Consider the following 24,183-nt stretch of genomic DNA (forward strand, 5'->3'; position numbering starts at 1 on the left):
CGGATTTCTGGGATCAAAGCTCACGATCGCGAGCTCAAAGCTCACGTAACAAGCACTGTAAGCTTCACTAATCAGTGATTGTTGTGTAAGCCCTGATCCCTACCATCCGATCGCGCAATTCCAGGCAACGGCAGAATTTAGTGCCAAAGTTTAACGTGCCGCAATGCTCGGCACGGTCCGTCCCACCCTCTAACGTCAATTGACTTTGCCGCCACCGCTGCTACCGGCCGCAGGCCATACCACCCACGGGCAAATAGCGAGCGCCTTAAGCGACTCGAACCCACCCCGCCACGGGTGGGTGGATCGGAAGGCAGGCGCTCTTACCAATGTGACCAATTGATAACATTGGTTTCGAAAGTGCCCCAGACCTTTTGATGCAACTGCCTTGAACCTAGATGCCTGTTCTAAGCAAAGGCTCCCTGATACTCATGTCAGGTCAGTGACTTTATTTGATGTTTAGAAAGCCATGATGGCCAAGCACCCACGAGATCGTTTTCCTTTTTGAATTTGAACAACCGTCAAGCATAACGATGGGTGGTGCTTTCTTGAAGAAAGGTTACCTAGTCTATTTTAGGTCACTGACCTCCTCCGACCTTTGAGGAGTTCAAAGGGTACATCTGTTGTCGTCCCTGTTATAAAAAAATCGAAATGAGAATCCGAGACTACCCGTCAAGGCAGGCTCTCCAGCAAAAAAGCGAATTGGTTTTGACCCCAACCATAACTTCATACCTGACCCAAGGTTAATTGAAACTGTCCATATTCTAAACTGCATTGCCCAATTGAATCATAAAATATTTCAGAGATGCACGGCTTCGTCAAGCACTCCGGTACCGCATCAGAATGGACGATTCCCAAGAAACTGCCTTCGCTGACAGCCACGACTTGGCATTGACCCAACATAGATCAGTGACCTTGCAAGGTACACATAATCTTGTTATACCTTGAGATCCGCTTTTAATAGCCTACAAATGTGGAAATGTTGATGGGGCTACGTCGCGCCGTCCCGAAATTATTCTGGGAAAGCCTTCGAAGGGTTAGATATTGACTCCCACCCAGGGCGTGTTAAATTTCTGTGTGGGATTCGCAGAATGCGCCTATGGGCTCTAAAAGTGATATGCCGCATCATTTTCATGGCGTTCATGTGTTTAAGACACTTTTCCTTTCTTCATTTGACGTGTTGCTTGAATGAGAGCCGACGGTTGAACTTGTGGCCCAAAAACCTAGGCGGAAGCATTTTGATCCACTAAAGAACGTTCTCGACGCCTGCAAATGTCGCGAGGGCTACAAAAAATGTCCTTAAGAATGCAAGGGCTTCTATAGGGCCCCATGTGGGCTTTGAGTAATCTTTGTGCTGTGAGGGGAGGCTCATGGTGTTGTTTGTTTTCATATCAGTAAAAAAATGGTGTCACATAAAATACCAAACTTATTTGAAATCGTTTTCTGACTCCTAGCCCAGATCCAGAGCCTTTTCTGACGCATGAAGTAAGTGTCTTGAGCAAAACGTGATGTGAAAAAGGTACTCTGCAGTGGTAAGGTATAAATAATGGTGGTACTCTGCAATGGTAAGGTATAAATAATGGTGGTACAGTGATGACCAGGCAAACCTAAATAACTATTTGAGTGGGCGCGCCTGTCTGTCTGGCTGTCTGTCTGGCTGGCTGTCTAGCTGGCTGTCTGGCTGCCTGACTGGCTGTCTGGATGACTGTCTGTCTGGCTGTCCGGCTGTTTGGCTGACTGGCTGGCTGGCTAGATGTTTGTCGTCTTTTGCCTCGGGAGCATGTGCAGGTTGAGCTGCGGGCCGCTTTGAATTGCCAACTTAGCACGGTGCACATGCGAATGGGTTGGCGTGCCAGCGTGAGTTTCGTGCCGGTGCGGTCAGCGGGTGGCGCGTGGGGCGTGCTGTTAATTGCTTTTTTAGCCCATTGGTTTTTCATCGGCGCTCCGCAAAAGCGACGGGTGCTAAAGCCGGCGAGCGGCCGTTGAAAGCCGTTGCTGCATCTTAGCTACCATGGATCGGAGCGGCGCGACCTTTACACGCTTCGATAGAGAATTGAGCGGAAAATCGTGCGATGTCACGTGCAGGCTGCATATACCACGTGTCATGCGCACAACAGTGGTGAAAACCAAATGGCTGGTTTTTGACGTTTTTAACACTTTATGCCATTATCTTGGCAGCCAGAGCCATTAAAGTCGTTAATCCAACTTCGAAGTGTTGACCTACGTGCGGCTTGCAATTCATGTGCTGACACGGGTCTGTGGGACGCGCCGTTGCGCCAGTAATCATCGCGCAAACCGGGAATGTCGGGATTTTGAAAAAAAAACATTGCCAAATGCAACAGGCTGTCGTCGAAATCATCAGCAGCATCCTGCTGACATTTACATCACCTCGCGCGTGGATTCATTGGCTGTGTAGCTACCCATTTGTAATGATTCTGTGCACCGTTCCGTTCAAACATCAACTTTATCCAAATATTTATAAATTGTCTTTTTGTGACAGTCAAAACGTCACCGATCGATCGCCCAGTCGCCGCCACCGGATAATTCAAGTAAAGTAGACCGTACTTCTAAAGGTGATGGGAAAGGAAGAAAGAATAAAGTGGTATCACACTCGTATGATACCAAGAAAGAAGTAGTTATATACATATAAAAACTGATACTTTTGTGGAAAATTGTGCAATCAGCTGATTTGACTTAAAACCTGTTAAAATAAGTGCCCAAATGGCGATGTTCATCTTGCAAATTTTATTTAGCAGATATTTCCTGACTTATTCACCCCTGCATTTCGGCAGTGATGCAATTTAATGGTCAGATTTCTTCGGGTAAAAGAAATACATGGAGCAGAATTCTCTACCAGGCCTTGCTGGTGTTTGCACCAGGCCCCGCTTCCGTCGTGTGGTGGTGAGACAAAAAAAATTGGGAATGTGCGAAAAACTTGCATTTGGCACCCTGCTGCCGATTGTGATGCATTTTGTAAACAAACCAAATTTGATGCGTGTAGGTGGATGGAGTCGTTTGGGAGGGTCTTGGGCTTGGAGGTACCTGGCGTCCTTGCTCTGTGCATACATAGACATGATTCCGGTGTAGGTGAGGCAGGACATAGCCATAGGTGTCCAGGTTCTGTGGAGCCTTGTTTATGCTTGGTGGTTTCAAGTGAGCTCGGTTTTGGATGATGACATCTGAAAACCTCAGAAAGGGAAATATGGGCTTGGCATGTGCGATTAGACAATGTCAGGCAGGAGTGAAAAATTCACATAAAAGATGTGGAAACGGAGTGAAAAATTCCTCCTCATTGGGTGTTGGTTTACACCCAAAGTCGGCAATTCTAGGACACTGGTTACAGGATTCGCCCTCGAAAGTACAGCCAGGATTGTCGTAATGGGGGAGGAGGCGGGACTCAGTGAAAACGCAGCATAGTGATTTTCATATTTCTGTTACGAGCCAAATATCGCGTAAGATGCAAAGATCGCGGGTATAAGAGGTCGTCCGGGTCTGCGGCCCTTGCCCTTGGGTACGCCCCTGCCTATCGTCGCCCCCAGGCACGGCCAGCCGGTATCGCCCGGCCGTAATATTTCCGCCGGTCGCCAGGGGCGCTCCGCCAGTATCGACGTCACCTCCGGCGCGCGTGCGCAGTGCGCCCGGCCAGGCGTTCATCGGAACGTCCGACGGCGGGGGTGCGCGGCGGCGCTCAGCAGGGGCGGTCGGTGTCGTGTTTCTGTGCACGTGGAGCTGTGAGCGGTTCCGGCGCCGCGGTTGTAGGAACGCCGGCTGACATAGACGGGTAAGTCTGGCCATGTGAAGTTAGTTTCAGCCTGTGTGCCCGGCACTTCCAGGGCAAAGGCTTGGGAGGGATCCGCGGTGATTCGTGTCATGTCAGATTTAATACTGTGTGGATGCGATTTTTCGATTGTTTATTAAGAGAGAGATTGTGCCAACTTTTGAGACTATCGTAACCAAATGGCAATGGTTGCGAGGCCTAGGGATCGTCCATAATCTGCGTTATGCTTGGAGGGGGAGCTGGATATCCCCGACGGTAGCTTCCCCCCCCCCCCCCCGAAAAAGGCGAACTTAGCTGGGATATGCCGAAGGTTGAGGAAACAGGAATATTTTATAGTGCAAGGAACATTTTAGTTACAGGGAGTGTTCCACATTCCACATTTATACGGCTTTTGAACTGAAATAGTCATCTCAAAGATAGTTCTTTGCATTTCACAGCCCTGCGCTTCTTACGACCTAAACCCTTCCAATTGTTTAGCTGCACACCCGCGAAGATGGGGAAGTATTTCGGAGAGTATTTCAAGGTCACCTTGACATTCATGACGTGTAATGACGTCATTCAGATCCTGTCACTCCATGTACCATGTGGTGATCAAGGCCGATACAAATGTAATGGTCAAGTCCTTTATATCTGGCGTTCATGAACTCGATTTCCAGGTATATTGGCCGTCAATTGGCTCCATTGTTGTGCAAGGTACGGTGAGGTTATCAGACAATGCCTTCTCGAAGAGTACATTGACTAAAAAAGAGGAATTGTTTGCCTAGGTCAGTCTTTTCTACTTAAAGTATACGATTAGTTACGGGTGTCGATGTGTATCTTTTGGACGGGTCGCTTAACCCCCCCCCCCCCCAACGGCGAGTTTGCCCCTCAAACCTTCTGGACCCCAGTACATGAAGGACATTACAAATAAAAACTCGAAATTATATCAAATTTAAGAAGCCTTCTTCTAACTGTTTGTAAGACAAAAGGACCAAAGACAATTAAAACTGTCATGTCATGTCCAGTTTAGTGCAACTGACTGGGCAAGTCAATCTTTAAAAGCTCCGCGGTCGTACTGTGCTATTGTTGGAGTGTTTTGGCATTATTTAGCGATGTTTTAAGTTATCCAGACCGCAGCAGGTTGTATTATCTTGCTACGGCACCGTATCGGAAAATGAGAACGAAGCGGTGGAGTATTTGCACGCAAAATGTGGTCAACTAATTGGCCGTCTACATTCGGAGAAACCCTTGAAACATGTCGACTTCCACTTCAACTTGAATATGCGACGAGACAGTTGCAAAAACCTGACGATCGATACCAGCCGACGAGACCGATGGCAGTGGTCGTACGAACATGGCCACCAACGCCATCCGTGTTGGACAACCCTGACGGGAGTGATGCGCCTGCACTCCGCCTTGCGACAATATGCAGGGATTTCCATGGCAGACATTAGTCGCGCAAAACTACTTACATTCCTTATCCGGAGGCCGTACAGGTACAACAACGTCTGAAGCCACATAACATCGACCCTACGTCGATTACTGAGACCTTGTTTCGACGATGGACACCAAACAGAGTTATAATGATGCCTAACGACATCTTTCGCCGAGACAGAGCAAGCAAACGTATTAGACCAGGGCTGTTTTTCCTATCGTGTTAGGCGGGGTGGGGGTAGGGATTCCAGCTTCATAACGTCGTTGAGAGTTAACTAGGTAAAATCCGAGAAGTATGCTGTGTTTAAGTGCATTTGAGGCCAGCCTTTTCCCCGCTCGGCCTCACCAATCCTATTTTGCAAAACTACGCTCCTATGGTGGAGTCTCGACGACCGTGACGCGAAACATTCCTCACCAGATTTTACTTCAGGGTCAGGTCTGGGACTTGGGACGCATTTCCCAAGCAGGGACAGGCAGAGTGCCCAGTTGGAGGGCACGAACGGACCATCAAATGTCAGTCAGAGGGCTTCTTGCACGGACTGGGCACACCCTGGGACAAGCGGGTCTCTATTTCGGTCACAGACTACCAGCAGCGAACAGCCGGCGCCGTGTCGGTCTGAGCCGTGGGGCCCATTTCCCAACCAGAGACGGTCGGAACCCGCGTTTTACATTGGCCGGTCCCCTGAAGCAATGAGGGCTTCTTTCTTGGACGGCGGCCAACAGTGACTAATAGAAGTCCCAATGTTTGCAAGGGGCCTCAAGTCGGCCAGGGCAACACTTGCTGGACAGGGACAGGGACAGGAGCCCGAAAGCCAGGGGCATCTTGTATTGGTTGAGGCCCTCTGACGATGACAGGGGAAATGAGAGTTTGCGATGTGACTCCACGATGCGACAATGGAAGGCTCTTTGTCATTCAGAGCTCCGACTATCGAGCGGAAGACTCTCCATTCAGTTTCAGGCAGGAGCTCGTTACGCCGAACTGTAGCCTCTATGCCGATTATTCGACACCTGCGACGATAAGAGATACTTTGCATACATGAGGGTCACTGCGTCTATCTGGGGACAAGGGGCCGGGTCAGGGGGCCCCTGGCGTCAGGCAGGCGACCAATGTATGATGCATACCTCTAAGGGTTTCCGTATCGACCACGGGATCGCGCGCCCGTGCCACCGACATAACAGCCGACAGGCACCCCACGCTGTAACCGAATGGTCCTGGAGCCCCTGACCGGAAAATACAATGTGCCCCCTATTGATCTACCCGCTGGGTCCCTTGCTCCGAGAAGGAAAAAAGGGGTTTCCTCTGCGTTCAATAGGGCGGATCTCAAGGAGGTCAAAAATAAAGACGGCCGATACAAACGAGGCGTCCATTTTTATTCAGGATCAACGTATGAAACATATTGCGTAAAACAGTTGTGAGCGTGCGTGCTCACCAATATTAGGAGCAAAAACACCAATGGCTGGGGTTGCAGTTTCCATGAGACCGAGCGGCGTCAGCCACTGCGGCTAGCACTGGGCGGTGGGCGTCTGGCGTCCGAGGACAGCCATCGTGAAAAATCCCTCCAAAAGTCTTTTAAAACTACTTCGTGCCGTTCAGAAGTGGCACTGCGGCGCGCGTTTAACTTTGATAATCTTCAGTTTATCCTCTGAAGGGATTAACAGCGAAAGCATCACGAAAATAGATATTCTACCTTTACTCGTCAAGTTCTACCGTCAAATGCTAGTACCGGTTCGTGACAGTGTGAAAGCTAATTCATTTCAGCCATAACTCCAACCATTGCGCAGGCGGCACATACTCCTGGAACACTTTCTGAGCGTTCTAATTGACATCAAAAGCGCTCAAAGGCACTTTCCTCAGAAACGTTGTCGTTTTCGCCCGCCCGTTCGCCACCGCCTAGTATTAATACGCGCCCGGGTGGCCGGTTGGATATCCTTCGCTCGGATGGGGGGGGGGGGCGGGGGTCAATTTGACCCCTGATATCTTAGGAAATAACTGAGCTAGAAGTACCAAATTCACAGAATGTGTTGACCTATACGTGAACTCACTTTGGTTGAAGGTTAATGTTCCTTGGTTTTGACCTTCGGGTCAAATAAGGCCATACAAGGCGAAACTCCGGATTGATTTCCAAGTTTCCAACTAGGCTCCAGTCCCATAACTTGGAGAAGAATGTGGATCACATCCGGGGAGAAACCTATTACGTTACCTCATTTTTCGCCGCATAGCCCTCACCCTTAACAAATTTTGCGAAACTACGCCCCTAATTTATACTTATCCTCTACACCATTCAACGACCACGTCTCCCTATTGAAGAAGTTCTCCCTAAGAAGTTTATCTCCCTATCTCCCTATCTCCCTATCTCCCTATCTCCCTATCTCCCTATCTCCCTATCTCCCTATCTCCCTATCCAAGAATCGTCGTGATATCCTTTCTGCGATGAAAATCCGAAAAGACGTCGACACTTTTGGCAGGGAGCAACAGTATGCTGATGTGACCAGAACTCAGCTTCGCGGTTCGATAATTTAGTGGTTTTCGACCCTGTCAACGCTGGGATTCACGACGTTTTCATCAGCTCAGGCGATTTAGTGTGGCAAGCTGCCACATCGATTTGGCCGGAGGTGACGCAATTTCTGGCTGGGAGCCAGGCTCGAACCCCACACTGGATTGTTGTTAAGCGGGCGTTCTCCCGACTCAGGTTCACTGCCTCCGGTGCTTGAGTCAAATGACATTTGCGGATTTCATATTTTGGGTGAAAGTTTGGTGACGCTAGGCTGAGTCAAAAGTCATCAAATTTCAAGAATTCCGAATTCTTGCTTGCAGACAACTCAGATCTCGAAACTTATTGCTCAGATCGTCCCCAAGCCTTCACAATTCGATACGAGATGTTTGCAGTTGTGATGTATGCCATGGAGCAATTCGCTATATTTTTGTAGTGCGCAAGCGCGTGGGCATTTTTGTAACTTATTTTGTGGTCATGCACATGACAGCAATAACATTTCTACCTGTTTTGCGCGCAAAGACGAGGGCATCGTTTTCTTTTTGGGGCGGAAAGGCACACAAACTGTACACTGTACAACGCGTGTTCAGTTTTTGGCACATTTGGGACAGTCGTAATCGTCATCACGCATGAATACGGCTACGCACGACACGCTCGGTGAAGCTCAAGGCTTCCGTTGACCAAAGTAAAGGTTTTCGTCGACCAAAGTAGTGCCGTCTTTTCTGTCACTGTTTCCCACCGTTTGCTTATGCGCCTTGTACCTCGGTGACATGCTGTACACAGAGTGAAGAAAGCAAGTCCCGAGATGGAGTATGGTCATCGATCTGTCACAGCAGGACACTGACCAAGCCGGTCCGTCTCTGGCAGGTCCATCGAGCCTTCCCTCACAGTCGGGCACGTCAAATCCAGGGGTGTATCCAGGATTTCGTCAAGGTGGGGGGGGGGGGGGGAGGGGGGACGCGCAAGATCGTGTGGACCATGGAGTTTGCGGCCCCGTCCCCCCGAAAAAAACGCATTTTGGCCATTACATTTTAATGTTATTATGTATGTTTTATACGGGAGCCCGTCCTGGTGTGCGCAGCCCTAAAAACTAGTCTTTCTTCGCATGCAAATACATGAAGCCTGCTCATTTTCTCCAGATTATGTGCAATCCTGTCAGTTAAAGACTAAGTATGTCGGAGAAAACATGGCAGAATTCACTTTAACTGGCTGCTAAATGCCATACAAATCAAGCACGAGTTTGACTTCTAGCTTACTTATGGCTAGCCCGCGAGTCGATGTTAACACCTGATGGCTGATAAATAAGGCAGCTTTTGTTGTTTCGACTGTTATGAAGGAGCACACAATATCCCAGCATTCAAAAGGTATCAAGAACGGGATGCACAGCTATAGTAAGTGTCGCAAATCCAATAACCCATGGAAATGACGTGCGCGAAGCCGGCGGCGTGTAAAATTAGGTTTGACAATCACGCGTAAAAATCCATCGGCGTGTATCCGACTGCTGCACTAAGGCCAAGGCGTCAAGGCAAAATCGTCATTCTGTGATCTCGGTCTTGTGTGCATGAAGCAATGTAGTCAACCCGTACACACGAATAGGCGGAAGGCCCTGGCGCTCGCAGGCACACGTGGGGCTTTCGGCAACATCCTTCATTCCTTTTCACTTGGATCCGTCTGACTTCATCGTAAGAGCCCACGACCAATGTGGAGTTCTCCGGAGCTATCAAGAGTTCCCTGGCCGATTACGATTTAGATCTAGGCGGTGGTGGCATGGCTAGGGTGTTCGTCTCTGGACCTGTCGGTCTGGGTTTCGTCGCGCCACGCCATCGCCCCCCCCCCCCCCCTCCCGGTCACCCCTTCCACTCCACCACTCGCGGCTACGCCACCTACCCACCCCTTCCCCAGCCACGCCACCACCGCATTCCACATGGTACCTGATAAGACATCCGTTTCGAAATGTCTCTGACAGTTTGTGAGACGAAGAACGCAATCATTATTATGAAGATTTATGTCCCCGTTAACGGTGTAGGCCGTCATGTTATATGGGAAAACCCAAGGCCAATAAGGACGGTACCTGAGCGTGCAAGGGCGCCGCGGTGGGCCAACAAAGAGGCTCGCGTCAACAGTGAAGGGTCCTCAGAGCAAGCGAGAAGAACCTTAGACCGATACAGTGGGACCCTTGAACGATCGGGAGCCCCCCGGCAGGCTAACAAAGGGCTCGGTCAGAGCTTAGGGCCCTCTGAGTAAAGGGGAATACCCAAGGCCATTGTACACGCATTGATGCGCTGTGCCCTCCACACTGGGTCTTGAGTACTTCCCATGTGAATGAGGAGCCCTGCGCTCTTGTCAGGTGCCTATCTGATAACCTGCTCGGGCACGTTCGATTGTTCGGGCTCTCTACATTGGGTCTTGGGTACGTACTATTGGAATATGTGTGTGGGGGGGGGGGGGGGCATGCGCACTTGTCGAGGGTCCCCTCTGTTTGTCTTTGAAGAGTCCATGAGGAGACAAAGCTCATTCTTCGCTGATTAAGGTGCTGACTGGGGAAAATTTTGGGGTTTGCTGCGCTGTCCAGGGGCCTTACGCTGTTGCCCGGGCCCTATGTGTCCACTTACCGGGTTAATCTGATCGCTAAGGAGCCTTCCACATCACCCTTGATCTCTGTATTTTCTCGTAGGGCTTTATGCTGCTGTTGGGGAATTATCTGCTTACATGTCGGGGCACTCTTGATTAATCAGGTTCTTCTCCTCCACGGATTCTTCTCATTCGCCCAAAAGGCTCAATACGTTTTTTCCGGGGCCTCGTATGTCAGGGTACACTCCGTTTCTCAGGGGCCCCTCATATTGGTGTCGAGTTCTTTCTGCTTGCTCAGAGGGCCCTGTCCTATTGCTGGGGCTTGTGTAAGGCAAGGGACCGAGCCGCGTGATGCTCAGCGGCCCACTTCTTTGCTTTAGGGCTCTTTCCCTTTGATCTCATCCGCGGAGGACCTTTCATTCCTATTGGGACCCTTTCTGTTGACCTGTCCGGGCACTCTTGCTGGCGCAGGGGCATTAGTTCATTGAACTGCTCTTCGGTAGTTTTCCTGTGCTCAAAGGGACCTGCGCTTTGTCCGGGGTCATGTCAGCCTGCTGAGGCACTGTCTATCGTGAAAGGGCCCACGACGTTGTCCTTAGTTTCTTCTTGCTCTGAGGACCCTATGCTTGTTGACGGGAGCCTGTGTTGGTCTCCGCGGCACCCATGATCGCTCAGATTCCGTCCCTATTGGCCTTGGTTCGATAGCCTTAGAGCAGCAGTCGGGTATGCGCAGACAAATTTTTACGCGCAATTGTCGAACGTAATTTTGGGTGCCGCCGACGTCTTATGCGTCATTTCCCTTGATCGTTGAATGTGTGACGCTTATCATATTTTTGCATCACGTTCTTAATACATTTTGATTGCTAGGATACTTGGTACTCTTTTAAAAGAGATGAAAAACTGCATTAATAGTCAGTCATCAGCTGATCACATCGACCAGTCGGCTGGTCGTAAATAAGCTAGCAGTGGAGTTCGTGATTGATTTTGATGGTACTTGGAAGCCAACGGTAGTTTATTTTGCCTGTTTTTCGGAAATACGGAGCCTTAAATCAGGTTTGGGAATCAATCAATCAGGCATCAGGTATGTCGCATCCAATGGTGAGGACTTCGCAGCGATCAGCACAGTAGATTCTGAGATGTGAGTTGCCTGCTTTCGCATGTCAAAATTTTACTTTGCGTTTTTGAGGTACCAGACCTTACGTCAGGTCTCAATATTACCATCCCATTACTCACCTCAATGCACTGAATCGGTCGGTGAAAGCTTCAAAGCGATAGGATGAGCTGTTTCGGAGAACGAGCGTGTCTACCTCATAGGTCGGTTTTTAGTCCCTCCCCTTCGCGTGTTGCCTAGCAACACCCCTCTACACAATCAGCTGACCGTGGCGCTCGACTGTGATATCGGGTGGCAGGGAGGGGCTGGTCGGTGCTGGGTCGTTCTGAGTGCGATGATCGGTACCTTCCCACAACGTTACTTTGTGTGTACTTGACAAACAAGTATTTTGTTTGTGTCTTGTGATTTCACTCGAGCTGCAGCATTTCATCTGGTTGGTCACTTGCAGACCTGTGTATGACAAGATGGTCGTCAAGAAACAAGCAGAAGTTAAACTTCTTTGGTTGGTGCCGTACTTTCTGCAGTAGGAGGAAGTTGTACTTCCTTAGCTGCATGCTGTTAAGGTGCCAAAGGATGACCAATCCTGGTGTCATCGGACATCCACGAAAGTGTCGATTTGTGTAGATGGTTGTGGGGTCTGACAAGGGTCCTGCTCCCCAACTGTTTCTCAGCGGATTTAGCCCACGTTACGTTCACAACGAGCAATTTTGCGTATATTATTTCAAATTATCATTCATCAGGAAGCTCTTTATTCCAGCAAAGCGTATTTATAAGCAGTATTTAACAGGGAAGGGAGGGGGCAAGAGTGCGGAGACCCTCGCCTGCCCCCCCCTCCCCCCCCTCTCCCAGCTTCCCGAAAATTTAACTCTGCGTACGAGCGTTGATTAAGAAGAAATTATGGAAAAGTATGGTACCCCAGCTTAAAGCTTTCACTGACCCTTGGTAGTAGCAATGACTCAAATTATGGCGAGTGGAGGTATTCTTCGTACATTTTTTTCGTTAACACCTGTAATATTGCAACAGAAAAAATCGGCCCGAACGAACAGGGAGGGGGGGGGGGCACAATTGACCATGGACTTCATAGAAAAATACAAACATACATCTCTGTGTGTCCATGCACTGCTGTTCATCCCGTATATATGTTTTTAGGGTTCTTTTTAGCAATAAGATATTTGTATTTGTTACATTTTAAACGATTGTTCGCCGCTCGTTAATTGGAGTTTTAGGGCGCGCCGACTGCTGAGGTCATTTTGCGCCCATATTGTTCGCCACTCGTTGCCTGTTATCATTTTGTCGATTTTCATCTTCATCTCAGTGCTGGACCATTTAGTGGATGCAGATAAATTATATATATATATATATATATATATATATATATATATATATATATATATATGTACATATTAATGCGGCGTACGGCACACCGATTGTCTGTGTCTGCCGCGCAGGATGATGCTGCGTGGCCGGAAGCTGCACGTGGTCTGCTTGCTGGCGCTGCTCAGCGTTCTGCTGCTGGCCGTGTACCAGGTGCGGCCGCAGCTGTACGTCTACAGCACCGAACCGCTTTCGACCGACGGCGTGCCAGAGATGCGGATGGCGCCGATCCTGGCCTGCCCACCGGTGCTGGTCGAGTCGGTGCAGCGGCCTCGGCCGGCGACCGCGTCCGCCCTGCAGCGGGTGTACGTCATCACGCCCACCTACCCGCGCGCCGTCCAGGTGCCCGAGATGACGCGCCTGGCGCAGACCCTCATGCTGACCTCCAACGTGTTCTGGGTGGTGACCGAGGACGCGCCGGTGCTCACGCCGGCCATCACTGAGATCCTGCAGCGCTCCGGACTGCCGCACGTCCATCTTCTCGGTGAGTGGTAAACGGCTGCGGGGAGCGCTGAGAGTCCGGGACCTGGGTCCTCACCAGCGGGGACAGCTGATGAAGGGTGTGCCAGGTATGGCGCCACTCTGGCTTGGAAGAGATTTTCGACTTGTTATTCACCGATTGGCTTCTTTCCCCTCTGAGAACACATGCCGCACCTACGAAGCACAGCTGAATAAAAAGGGAAGGTAGTTAATCTTGTACGACTGCAGCTGCCTGCCCGACCAGTGTGTCTTGCATCGCAGCTGTTTGCAATGTAATACGACGGGTGACGTATGCTCAGACATATGTCAGTGGCGGTATGAAAACAAGCTTGCTCCGCGCATTGCTGCCGTAACAGCTTGAAACAGGCCACAGCAGCCAGAGCCCAACGTCAGGTGTAGAACTCCCTGAACTTGAATGCCAGTGCTGCATTCTAAGAAGACTTGTTTGGCATTGTTCGTGGCACGAATGCATTTGCTCAATCAGCAACGCTAGCTAGCGCAATCACTCCAACAGCTGTAGCTTTTGTTGTCGCCGACGGTCCGGGCCAAAGACCAGCAGCCGTTTTCAGTGTACTCCGTTTAAATTGGTTTGGTTGTTTTGTGATTGCCTACATAGGTGACACTCTTCTCTGAGGGGACATCACCACTCTCGAAGCAGATTGTTGTTATAAATGACTAGCTAATGTGTTGGGCTACCACCGACACTTTATGCGTCCTGCACCATGCCGCGTATTTGCTAAATTGTTCCTCCGCGTCCACACGATATTTTTCGTGACATTTCATGCAAATCAAATTTCTTGAGTCATCAACCCGCAATCTGACGCACTGCCTAAATCGAAGCACGACTTTAGCATTGAAAGCGTACACATGCCTTGAAGCCAGAGGGGGCCTGCACCCAACACAGCGGCTGTCTTTGTCCTCCAACTTTGACCGGATTGGTTTTCCCGAAATTACCTCATGGTCCATTGTGATTGACTTTCTGGGTTTAATGTAGTGGACATAAAACTTTCAAAGAATATCTCTAAAAATGACGTAGCGTGGGGTTTAACGCTGGCAGGAATCCATTCGTCATTCAGATGGGCTGTTCGTGACATCATTAATGCTTTAGATGAAGTTTCTCGCACAGGCGCCAGCGGCGAGGTTCCCATTTGTTTTTTTATTGTTTTTTTAGGCAGACATGATAGCGTGAGGATCGTGAAGATCACTGTTACGACTAAGTTTAAGCTGTCGTAACCGTGGCAACTGCGTGCACGGCAGTCAGCTGTTTTGTTTTAAAATGTTGACCCCCACCTTGGGACTTCTATCGTCGGGTCGCATTTGTTTCGCTGTCGCCAGATGAGGAGTGATGGGCATATTGTAATTGTTTGATTTCACAACTGGAACGTTGCGACAGGTTTGAAGCCCGAAAAATATTCTCGCAAGGACTTTAAGGGTCCAGTTCCAAGAGGCGTATCCAACCGCATGGCGGCGATTGAATGGCTGCGGAAAAACGCCGAAAGGGGGGTCTTCTACTTCGCTGATGACGACAACACTTACGACTACCGCCTATTTGAAGAGGTATGTTGTTTCAGTGCCATGCTTGTGCTCTTATGACGTCCAGAGACTGCTGCCGCTGTAAACCAGGCGCTGTGCCTACCAGCGGACTAGAACTGGTTCAACAATGATCCATTGGGTTCAGTTTGCGCTCACCATGTGGATCGCGTAGTACACCGGTGTTTTTTCTACGCGTATACCTCGGCACACATCGTTCGTCTCATCTGTGACGTTTCTCCGTGCTCGCGTTCCGCCGTGTGCCGTCTGTCGGGTGCTGCCATGCCACCGCCAGGTTGCCGGCGTCCGCTGACCGTCCCGGCGTCTCGCAGCTCGCCAAGACGAAGCGCGCCTCGGCCTTCCCCGTGGGTCTGGTGACCCAGTTCGGCCTGAGCACGCCGGTCGTAGAAAACGGAGTCCTCACTGGCTTCTACGACGGCTGGACAGGCGGTCGCACCTTCCCTATGGACATGGCCGGTTTTGCAGTCAGCGTGGAGGTGCTGCTGCAGGTGGGACATGATGTCGTCAGAATTTCTGCCCTGCATGCAGCATTTGTGCAGCGAGTAACCCCGACATCAAGCATGTTTAGCTTGAGCTAGCTCCAAGCCCTTGATTATGTCAACTATCGCACTGGGATTGGACACTCCTCACTAGGCTGTGAAGTGGCCGCTGAGGCCTTTATCATAGGAAAGGTAGGCCCCCTGAGCCCGTTTCCTGGCCAGCAATTCGCTTAACGTGACGCGGCTTGCATTAAAACGGACGCTGATTGCTGTCACACTGCGATATGGTCCTGTTCCGCAGCATCCAAAGGCGGCCATGCCGTTCAAGGCGGGTTATGAGGAGGACGGTTTCCTGAAATCGCTCGGTCTGAAGAAAGAGGATCTGGAGCCGCTGGCTGACAACTGCACCAAGGTCAGTGTGACGGCTGCGCTATCGGTTACGCGTTATCGCACGGAACTGGGGCGTGCTCTCGGTTTCCGAAATATGAGCGGGAGCCGACGGTGGTGCGCTGGCGTGGCGGACTTGGCGTGCTGGCTCGTCACCTGGGCCACTCACATCTGGAGCTGGCGGCTGCCTGTCGCTGCCCTCGCGTGGCCAGCACCAGGCTCATTGTGGGGCAGCCATGACGCGTCACTTTGACGCGTTATTACGCTGCGTCCGCTCCGCTGACACGCTCCGCTGGCGTCACGCGAGCGGCGGGGAGCGGGCACGAGGGGCGTGGCTCGGCAGCGGGGAGGCGGGGGAGGGGGGGGGGGGGGAGGCTCGGATGATGTATAATGCTCTGCTGAGTGACGGTGCAGGACAGGAAAAGAGCCAGCCGGTAGGTAGTTGCCGTCATGCGGAGAGACGTGTTGTACTGTCGGGACACAAGTGTACATGCATACAAGTGGGGGCATGCGATGGCCCGTGATTTGATATGCATGCTCGGTGTATTTGCCCCATCTGCCTATGTCGCCAGTTGCCGCACGGAGCGCGAAACTTCCGTGGTTGACCATCTTGTGCAACTGACACAATGTAGCCAAGGTGCAAAGGCTGGTATGCTTTCACGCAATACGAGTTCACAAGCGGTGTACCTTTAGTTGAGGCGAACTGAGCGGAGGTTTCAGCGTCGTATAGGTCTCATTTGCTGGGATTTACTGCGTGCCACTGCTGCCTCACGTAGTCAGAAAAATCGATCGCGCGGCAGTGCTGAGTTCTGCCCGCCCTCAGATCCAGGTGGATGGTGTTTGGGAAATGTATAAGCAGGCTTACGTGCATGTTCTATGGTTTCTTGGGCGTGGACGACGGCTAACAAGCTTGGTGATCAGGAAAATTTTGAGTGGTGAATGATGGAGACGGGTAGTGTAGATCGCTCCTACGCCTATGTTTGCGATTTCTACGAAGGAACGGTGAGGTGAATTCCCATCCCAAGTTAAGCGGAGCACTGCTCAGAAGCCCTCAGTTTCCTTTGTCAGTCAGTCCCTATGACGTCATTCAGCATGTTTTCCATGGTAGGATGGCTCTTTGGTTCGTTCGTGCGTCATCGCTTTGAGTTATACTTGCCACCAGCGCAGTATGGTGTCCTTTGGTCAGTTGCTCTAGCCATGCAACCGGCGCCTGCTGTTATCGGTGTTGCGGTGGCGCCTAGCGTGCTGCTACAACGATGACAACAGCGCGGAGGTGCGGGCTATTCAGAACATTGCGAACTGATGCTTGTGCCCGCAAAAATATGCTAAGCCTTTGCAGTCCACAGATGCCCATAAGATATAAGGGTACGGGACCATTTAGTGAATGAGCGTCCCGGGCGTGTAGCGATAACAAGTTTGGCCACCATCGGTGTGCGTATGGCATTACAACGTCCTGTGGTATGACCAGTGGGTCAGGCAGACCAGCGTAAGAGATGAAGTCATCGGCTCGGCACAACTATGGCATTGTCGCTATGGTGGCCCTTGCAGCTGTTGGTGTTAGTGGCGTACCATTCATGGGGTATAAGATAAAAGAACGTGCAAGAAATGGTGCGAATGCATTTTAAGGTGCTGATATCTTTGATTTCGTGCAACATTGACGCCATGACAGGGAAATTTTCTGTCGGTGGCTTGACATGGAAAACGTGGCTTGTGAATGTGTAGCGTTCCGAAGCGGGATCTTACAGCAACGTATAGCAGACAGTATTGCATTACCTTTATCATCACGTTTGTATCGATCTGGCTGGCACTGAACAACTCACGAGAAGGAGCCAGGACGTATGTGAACTCATTCTTGTGGAATCCCGAGGCCTCTAAGTCGTGACTTCTAGGTGTACTGAGGCCTAACAAGGTCAAGCTGGGAGCTATTGTTGGAAGTGCCCGCGAACATCCGCACGCATCCAACGTTAACCTAGGTATATTTTCCCAGCAAAAGGCCAGCCACGGTCATTTCAGGTCAGCGACCGTGGAAAGATCACATTATCAGAGCATTTGGATGTCATTTTGAGATCCGAATTTAGAATCAGCGCCTAGAAATACCCGAGGTGGCAAGTTTCTAAAGCAAATTGGTTGCACAAGGTCATTTTAGATCAGTGAACTCCCCTTTGCCTTCATAGAGTCGACTTGAGAAGTCCGTTACCGTCTTTAAGACCATAGAGTTGGAAATAGCTTCAATAACTAACACACAATCTAGTTTGCTTGTTATAAAGCTGTTAAGTTTTGATGTGGCTGTGACTCAATTAACTGACCAGAGATCGATGCAACTAGTCATAATTTTATTTGCAATCGTTTATTGTCTAAGACGCTGTTTCACAATTATATGACTTCGTCTAGAACTCGTCGTTGCATTAGCTTGAAAGATGCTCTAAGAATGCCTTTCCTGGCAACCGCGGCCAGACTGACACGGTACATGTCAGTGACCTGAAAGATCTGTCCTGTTTTGCACAGCATCGGCTATTCAATTATTTAGGGTTAGTCCAAGTTTGGCGTCGCCCCACCACACTGCTCGAGAATCATGCAAAGAATACCGTGTTGTGTTAAAATTGACCAATATTGATCAGCATCCCCATGCAAACGCTTGCTAAATCGCACATTTTTTGCATGCGAACATAATTGCGAACATGCGAACACAATTGTCTTCCATGGGAGTAATGCCACCATCGGGCGGTGACAAGTCCTAACCACTGTGGCGCAGGAACTACTTGGCTCCAATGGTCGTGCAGCTTCATCGGAATATGCACATAGGCAGCATGTGGTGGATGGGGCTTTCGGCTCACGTGCCATGTACTGACAGCTGATATATATATATATATATATATATATATATATATATATATATATATATATATATATATATACGGATGACCATTGAGGTGGAAGCATCCTCCATGTGTCGATTTCTGCTTGCACGTTTTTGATATCATCATTATGAAAAGCATGCAACGTTTGGTATGGTAATAATGCTGCATGCAACTGATATGCGACCATAAATTGAAGGGTGCTGCGTTGCCCGCGGTGGCCAGTTTGTGTGTCCCGCAATAGCACGGCTCGCAGGATGTGTGTCAATCCGTTGTCTTGATAGCGTGCCTTGGCGCTGCAGGTGCGAAAGTGCCTGTCCCATTTGTCATGTTCCCATGCCATCATATGCCTGTAACGCATTTTGTCTCGCTCGATGTGGCCGTTATCGACGGCAGCGCGCGGTGTCCAGCTCGTGTCCGCGCGGCGGTGCTCCCTCAGGAGCATACCGGGATGCAGTGTCGCGCTTTCGGACGTCAGGTGGTCAATGTTGAATCAAGATCGTCATTGTCGGTGGCGTGGCCTCGTCGGCACACACCGTCAGTGCGCCTCAACTCTGTCTGTGTGATGCAGGGTGCCAGTGCCGCGCGCCGCCCCTCGCGCCGTTAACGACCCGTGACGCCGCCTTTGCGCCGCAGATCATGGTGTGGCATACGCAGACCAAGCAACCGAGGGTGCCGTTCTCCACCGTCAACCTGCAGAAGTACCGCAACACCAACCTGGAAGTACTGCGACACGTGGTCAATCCCAAGCCCAGGTGATAGTGGGCCGGGCACCGAGCTGGCGGCAGCGACGGGCGGTCTGACGGCGCCTGTCGTCGGACTGGTATGGTGTCAGGGTACGGGGCTTGTGCTCCGACTGGCGAAGGTCTGATGTTGATCAGGCCACGGATAGGGACGATCTGGGACGGCCACGGGCGATTGTCCCAGCACAGGGACACGGCCTGCCGTGGAGTGGACGTCATGCGGTGGCGCTGGGCGATCTGATGCCTCGCGTGTGGTCTGTGATTCAGTGGCAGATGGCCACGTCACTGGGCTGTGCGAACAGATAGGAGGCTTTCGGACTCGTCTTCATCGGCGTGATCCGACACGTGACGGACCGTCTTAGAACTAGCAGGAGCCCGCACTGCAGTGTGTTCGGACAGCCGTGTGCGGTGATATCCGAGAGTGTGATGCATTGGCTGGTTTTGTGTGCTTCTGCAGCACGGAATGGTCCAAATGGTATCAAGGCTGCCTTATGGATATTGTTCTTATTCTTACACGCTCCGTTTTGGTGCCTGAGTGTACATGTGCTATTCGTGTATTTAATAGAGATAAACATGTGTTTGCATTCTGTAAAACATCACAGTATGCCCTAGTATGAACTTGTTTTCCGTGTAATGCATCTTTCCTTATCCCTGTTCCCTCCTCCGGCGCAGTTCCTGGCGCTCCCCGCCGGCACCCGTGCGGCGACCGGCGCCTCCCGTCCGGCCCAGTGTCGCCATCCTGACCACTTCCGGCCCTCGTCCGAGTCGCCCCGGCACCGCCACCGTGCGGCGGACTTGGCTGCCCGCCCGGCCTGTGCTCCGGCCCGACCCCGCCGGACGCCGGACGAACACTTCGCGCGGCTCTCGGCGCCCCCTGGTGACCTGGCCCGGCTTCACGCGGATGAGGTCAGCCAGCCCTGGCAGCAGGACTGCCCCCGGACCGGCCCTGGCCCGGCCGGCGACGCCGGCTCAACCAAAACGGCGCCGGCGGCCGACGACGTCCCATTCTCAGCCGGACTTCTCAGCCGGCAGCGTCAGCTCTGTCTCGGCAGTGGAGACGGGCGTCGCCGCAGGCGTCAAACGCGCTCTCAGCGTCCTGCCGACGCCTCAGCTCGCGGCTGGCACCCGTGGCATTACGCCGCAGCGTGGAGCAGGCCCACCTGACGCGATCGGCGCCGTCTTGACGGACCTCACCGCAGTGCAGACCAGGCCGGAGGACAGCCTGAGCCACGGCTCTCCGCGGCCGTTGCAACAGCCGCAGGCGCCGGCGAGCGGACCGCCGACCGGGCTGGAGCCAACGACCGTGGATGAGATGACGGCCGGTGACAGGCCCGGAGCCACGTCGGTGCGGGCTGTGGACGGTAGCGGCTCCGACGACGGCCACTCCGCCCCACAGTTGCCTGCTGTGGCGTTAGCGCTCGCCCGCAGCACCTCCACACCCGGCGCGGTGCTGTTTGAAGATGAGATGTTCTAACGGCGCCGTGAACTGGTAGGCGCTGACAACGTGAAACTCTGCGGATTTAGCCGGAGAGGACAGGCTCGTCGTAGTCCGGGACACCTTAAAAACGACTGCGTCACGTGCACTAAAATGTGCAGGCTTAATTGCCTTGCGGTTGAATCAACATGATGTCTAGTTTTCGTTTGACCTTTGTAATGCTTAGTTGACGTCATGGTATCAGCGAAGAGGTTAAGTTTTTGTGACGTTTTGCTTTCATTTGGTCATGACAACGTTCAGCCGGCGTCATGTTATCAAGGTAGGCATTCATGGGTGCTGCATGGCCATTTGTATTTGACGTGTCCTTAAACTCCAACCCACCAACCACCAAGGAAAGCAGTCATAGCAGTAAATGGGCCCGCCGTCTACACCATCACTCGGCGCCATTTGCATTTGTCATTTGCTTTGCAGATGTCATCACGGACAGTTCCTGGAACCCTCAGTACTACGCGAGTATTTCGTGGCCTACGACACTAACTGATGTACAGCACCCAGCATCAAATAATTGTCCAGTATTGAGCCAGGCGGTTTGGCTCGCATATTGACCGTTGGGACCCCGCAGCTCAACACGCTGGTTTGGAATGCCACCTGCCGCTGGCTTGGCAGCGACTGTACGTGCTGTGGCACGGCGGTTTATGAACCGCCGTATGACGCGTGATGTTTGTGCCAGGACTCGGCTCTGGGAAGTGCTCAGCGGGTTGGCGGTGCAGTGTGCATCGCCCGTTCAAAGGTCGATGGCATCACTGAACGCAGGATTGTTCCGCTCAGACTGGCTACATACAATGAGCATCTCCGGCTATCTCTCAAGAATGGCTATTTTTGTCGCCGAAACTTTCTTCCAACCTGCAGTGATTACTTCGCTTCATGCGATGTGTTGGAGGTTCCGTCGCGGTTGGTGTGCTCATGCTTGAGCTCACGCCCGTGTTGATGTGTCATATAATAATAGCCCGTAGTTCCGTAGATGCATTCCCCTGGCGCAGACGGCAAACCGGCTTGACCAATACAGGCCACAAAGCAAGCAGCGGTGACTCTCGCACGCGCGACACCCCTCGACAGCAGTGGGAAGACTTATCACGTTTTCCCTGCTGCATTTCGAGGTTGGCGATCCGACGGTGATGTGAAGCGGTGGTTTGCCTGCCTGTTGTTGTCAGGTCCCCAGGGCCGCCGCCGCCGCCCGCGACTTTCGGAGGCGGGCAGGACTCGGAGGAGTGCAGGGGCCCAACCGGGGCGATCTCGCACCCGAGACGAATACTTGATGTTGGATCAGCAGACCGGACAGTCTCGCAAAAACTCGCAGGCCGGGTGGGCAGAGGGCGGTTTTTCCCCGACGGGAGACCTCAGGGTCGCATCGGCGCGGCCATGGAATGGAGGGGTCGCCGAGTCTAGAGGCATCGAAGTTAGCCTGTCCACCGTGTCAGCTGCGGCAGCCGTTCGGCCTCGTGGATCAGTGGCAGCGTGCTCCACTGGCAGTCTCCGCTGGCCAGAGGGCTGCCCTGAAGGTCCGGTTTGGTCTACAGTCTGGAGTGCGCTGTGCGGTGTTTGTTAGCAAACATGTGTTTTCCGGCATACAACAGCGCGTCCTTAGTCCTGCCTGCCTAGTGCGCTTTTATGTGTTAAGAGATGACGCTGAGTAAGCGTGCTCAGTCAACGTCTGCAGTATGCAATGGTTTCGGGTGCGTTGGTTGGTGAAAGCGCCGGAGATGACGGAGCTAATATGACAGATTTGTCGGAATCATTGGTTTTAACTCTACCTGTCGTTGGTTTACCGGACATGAAGTCCATGGGCATGCGAACTACAAATTCCAAGAATCGCCAATTCTTTAACAAAGTGGATTGTTGCCTGCTACGCTCTTTTTCCTTTTTTGTCTATCAGGTACCCGCGGCCACTCCTGGTTACGCACTACGCCAGATGCAGCTGTGTCCTCGTCCCCGTTGATAACACGAGCAGGCAGATTGGTTGTCTGGACACGCTCAAGCTCAGTCGCAGGGCGTGGGGGACAGCACACCTGTCGTTTTCACCGCGGGAGCTCCCATAAAGTCAGAGGAGGGGACATGACGTGTTAAGAACCATTTGGTTCGAGCAAAACCATGCGGCTAATGTTTCACCTTCTTGTATCATCAGGTAGAGGGGCAAACATTCCTCCGGGCTTCCACACCCTTGTCTCTGTGTGAATCCGATAACAGAACTGTTTGGGTGCGAAATAGGCTCGTGGTGTGGGCGGGTCCACCCTGGTCGCGCTAGATACCACGTAGATGCATCGATACCAAGTTAACAGCATCGCCGTACAAGACGGCGATAGCACACAGCTGTCATGTGGTCATGAGCCCGATCGTACCCATTTGCCGCACTCCTGATACACGACCCACTAGTAGTGTCCGCACATATCAGCACACCGGGGTACGTGCCCTCTCGTACCATGTTAATGATGTGCGGTCTTATGTTTGTAACGAGATTTTAGCGGTTAAAGTTTTTTGGTAGACACACATATAAGAGCAGCGAGAACGAGCGACGGTATTTGCGTCACGTAATATATTGCGCACGTCTGCGGTCCTCTCAACTCGGTTTTCGGATTTGAAACTGCACCCCATGTGTGAAATCCTGTGTGCCTCTGCTTTCCCTCTGCCAAATGTCTTCGCAATGGAGCGTAAGCTCCGGTCAACCAATGAAAAAGGCACTCCTGTTTCTCTTTCGCGTGCAGCAGCAGACCCAACGAACGGTTTCTCCCCAGATTTGGCCCATTTTTCTTGCAAAATTAGGAGGCTAGAGCTGAAGTTGGGCATGAGCAGGACACTATAACCCCGCATGTGACCGCCTCTAGCCACGTATGGCAAGATCAGCGATCAGCGAAACTGTACAGCACGTTGAAAGACAATTTTGCGACTCAAGCAGGCCGTACCGGGTCGCTTCACAGCCAAATATGTGTGCTGGTGGTCACAATGCCGTTGGGACATTGTGTTATAATACTGTGCGTCGCTTGGTGCCAGCCCCGACAACGCCCTGAGTGACTTGGAGAGGACCTGCTTTCGTACCATGCTCCTTGCCAGGAGATATCAATGCAACATTTCACAAATCTGAATTGCCATTGCAAGCAAAGCCTGGTCGGATGGCGTGCAGCAAGTACGCTGTTGGAACTGGACGATTCCATTACGAATATTTCAAGCCCGAATGGAGACTGCGGACCTTGGGAAGGGGCTGACACGAAGCCGTTAGGGTAAAACGATCCCAGAAATAAACAACTAAAACCGCCACCTGCCTGAATCCTCCAGCGCGTTTCTGAAGATCACTAACTCTTGTTTTGCCGTCTTAACATTTATTTTGTTTGAGTTAAGCCTGCCGTGCGCTCTGCCTTTATGGCCGCTTGGAAAAGTCGTCATCAAGTGCGGGGTAGAGACCTTTGTCTCGTATCAGTTTCCCGCTTATCACTTATGGCAAGCCGGCCAACATCTGTACGCTATT

General features: G+C 51.6%; 1 protein-coding gene across 3 annotated transcripts; it reads left to right on the forward strand.

The window, feature by feature from the left end:
• Positions 1 to 3,628: 3,628 nt before the first annotated feature.
• Positions 3,629 to 24,061, forward strand: LOC119112041 (galactosylgalactosylxylosylprotein 3-beta-glucuronosyltransferase P). 3 transcript variants are annotated; one of them, XM_037236007.1, is made up of 7 exons: positions 3,629 to 3,778; positions 12,811 to 13,220; positions 14,610 to 14,773; positions 15,079 to 15,255; positions 15,548 to 15,658; positions 19,125 to 19,243; positions 19,904 to 24,061. In XM_037236007.1, the coding sequence occupies exons 2-7, from the start codon at positions 12,812 to 12,814 to the stop codon at positions 20,703 to 20,705; spliced, it is 1,782 nt and encodes a 593-aa protein (XP_037091902.1). In that variant the 5' UTR covers positions 3,629 to 3,778; position 12,811; the 3' UTR covers positions 20,706 to 24,061. The 3 variants fall into 3 exon arrangements, with proteins under 3 accessions (XP_037091902.1, XP_037091901.1, XP_037091903.1); XM_037236006.1 differs by lacking the exon at positions 3,629 to 3,778 and adding an exon at positions 11,666 to 11,925; XM_037236008.1 differs by lacking the exons at positions 3,629 to 3,778; positions 19,904 to 24,061 and adding an exon at positions 11,666 to 11,925 and having other exon boundaries at positions 19,125 to 19,809.
• The last annotated feature ends 122 nt before the right edge of the window (positions 24,062 to 24,183 follow it).

This window comes from Pollicipes pollicipes, unplaced genomic scaffold (assembly GCF_011947565.3).
Source record: "Pollicipes pollicipes isolate AB1234 unplaced genomic scaffold, Ppol_2.1 Scaffold_7261;HRSCAF=8764_pilon_pilon_pilon, whole genome shotgun sequence".
Classification (NCBI taxonomy): Eukaryota; Metazoa; Arthropoda; class Thecostraca; order Pollicipedomorpha; family Pollicipedidae; genus Pollicipes; species Pollicipes pollicipes.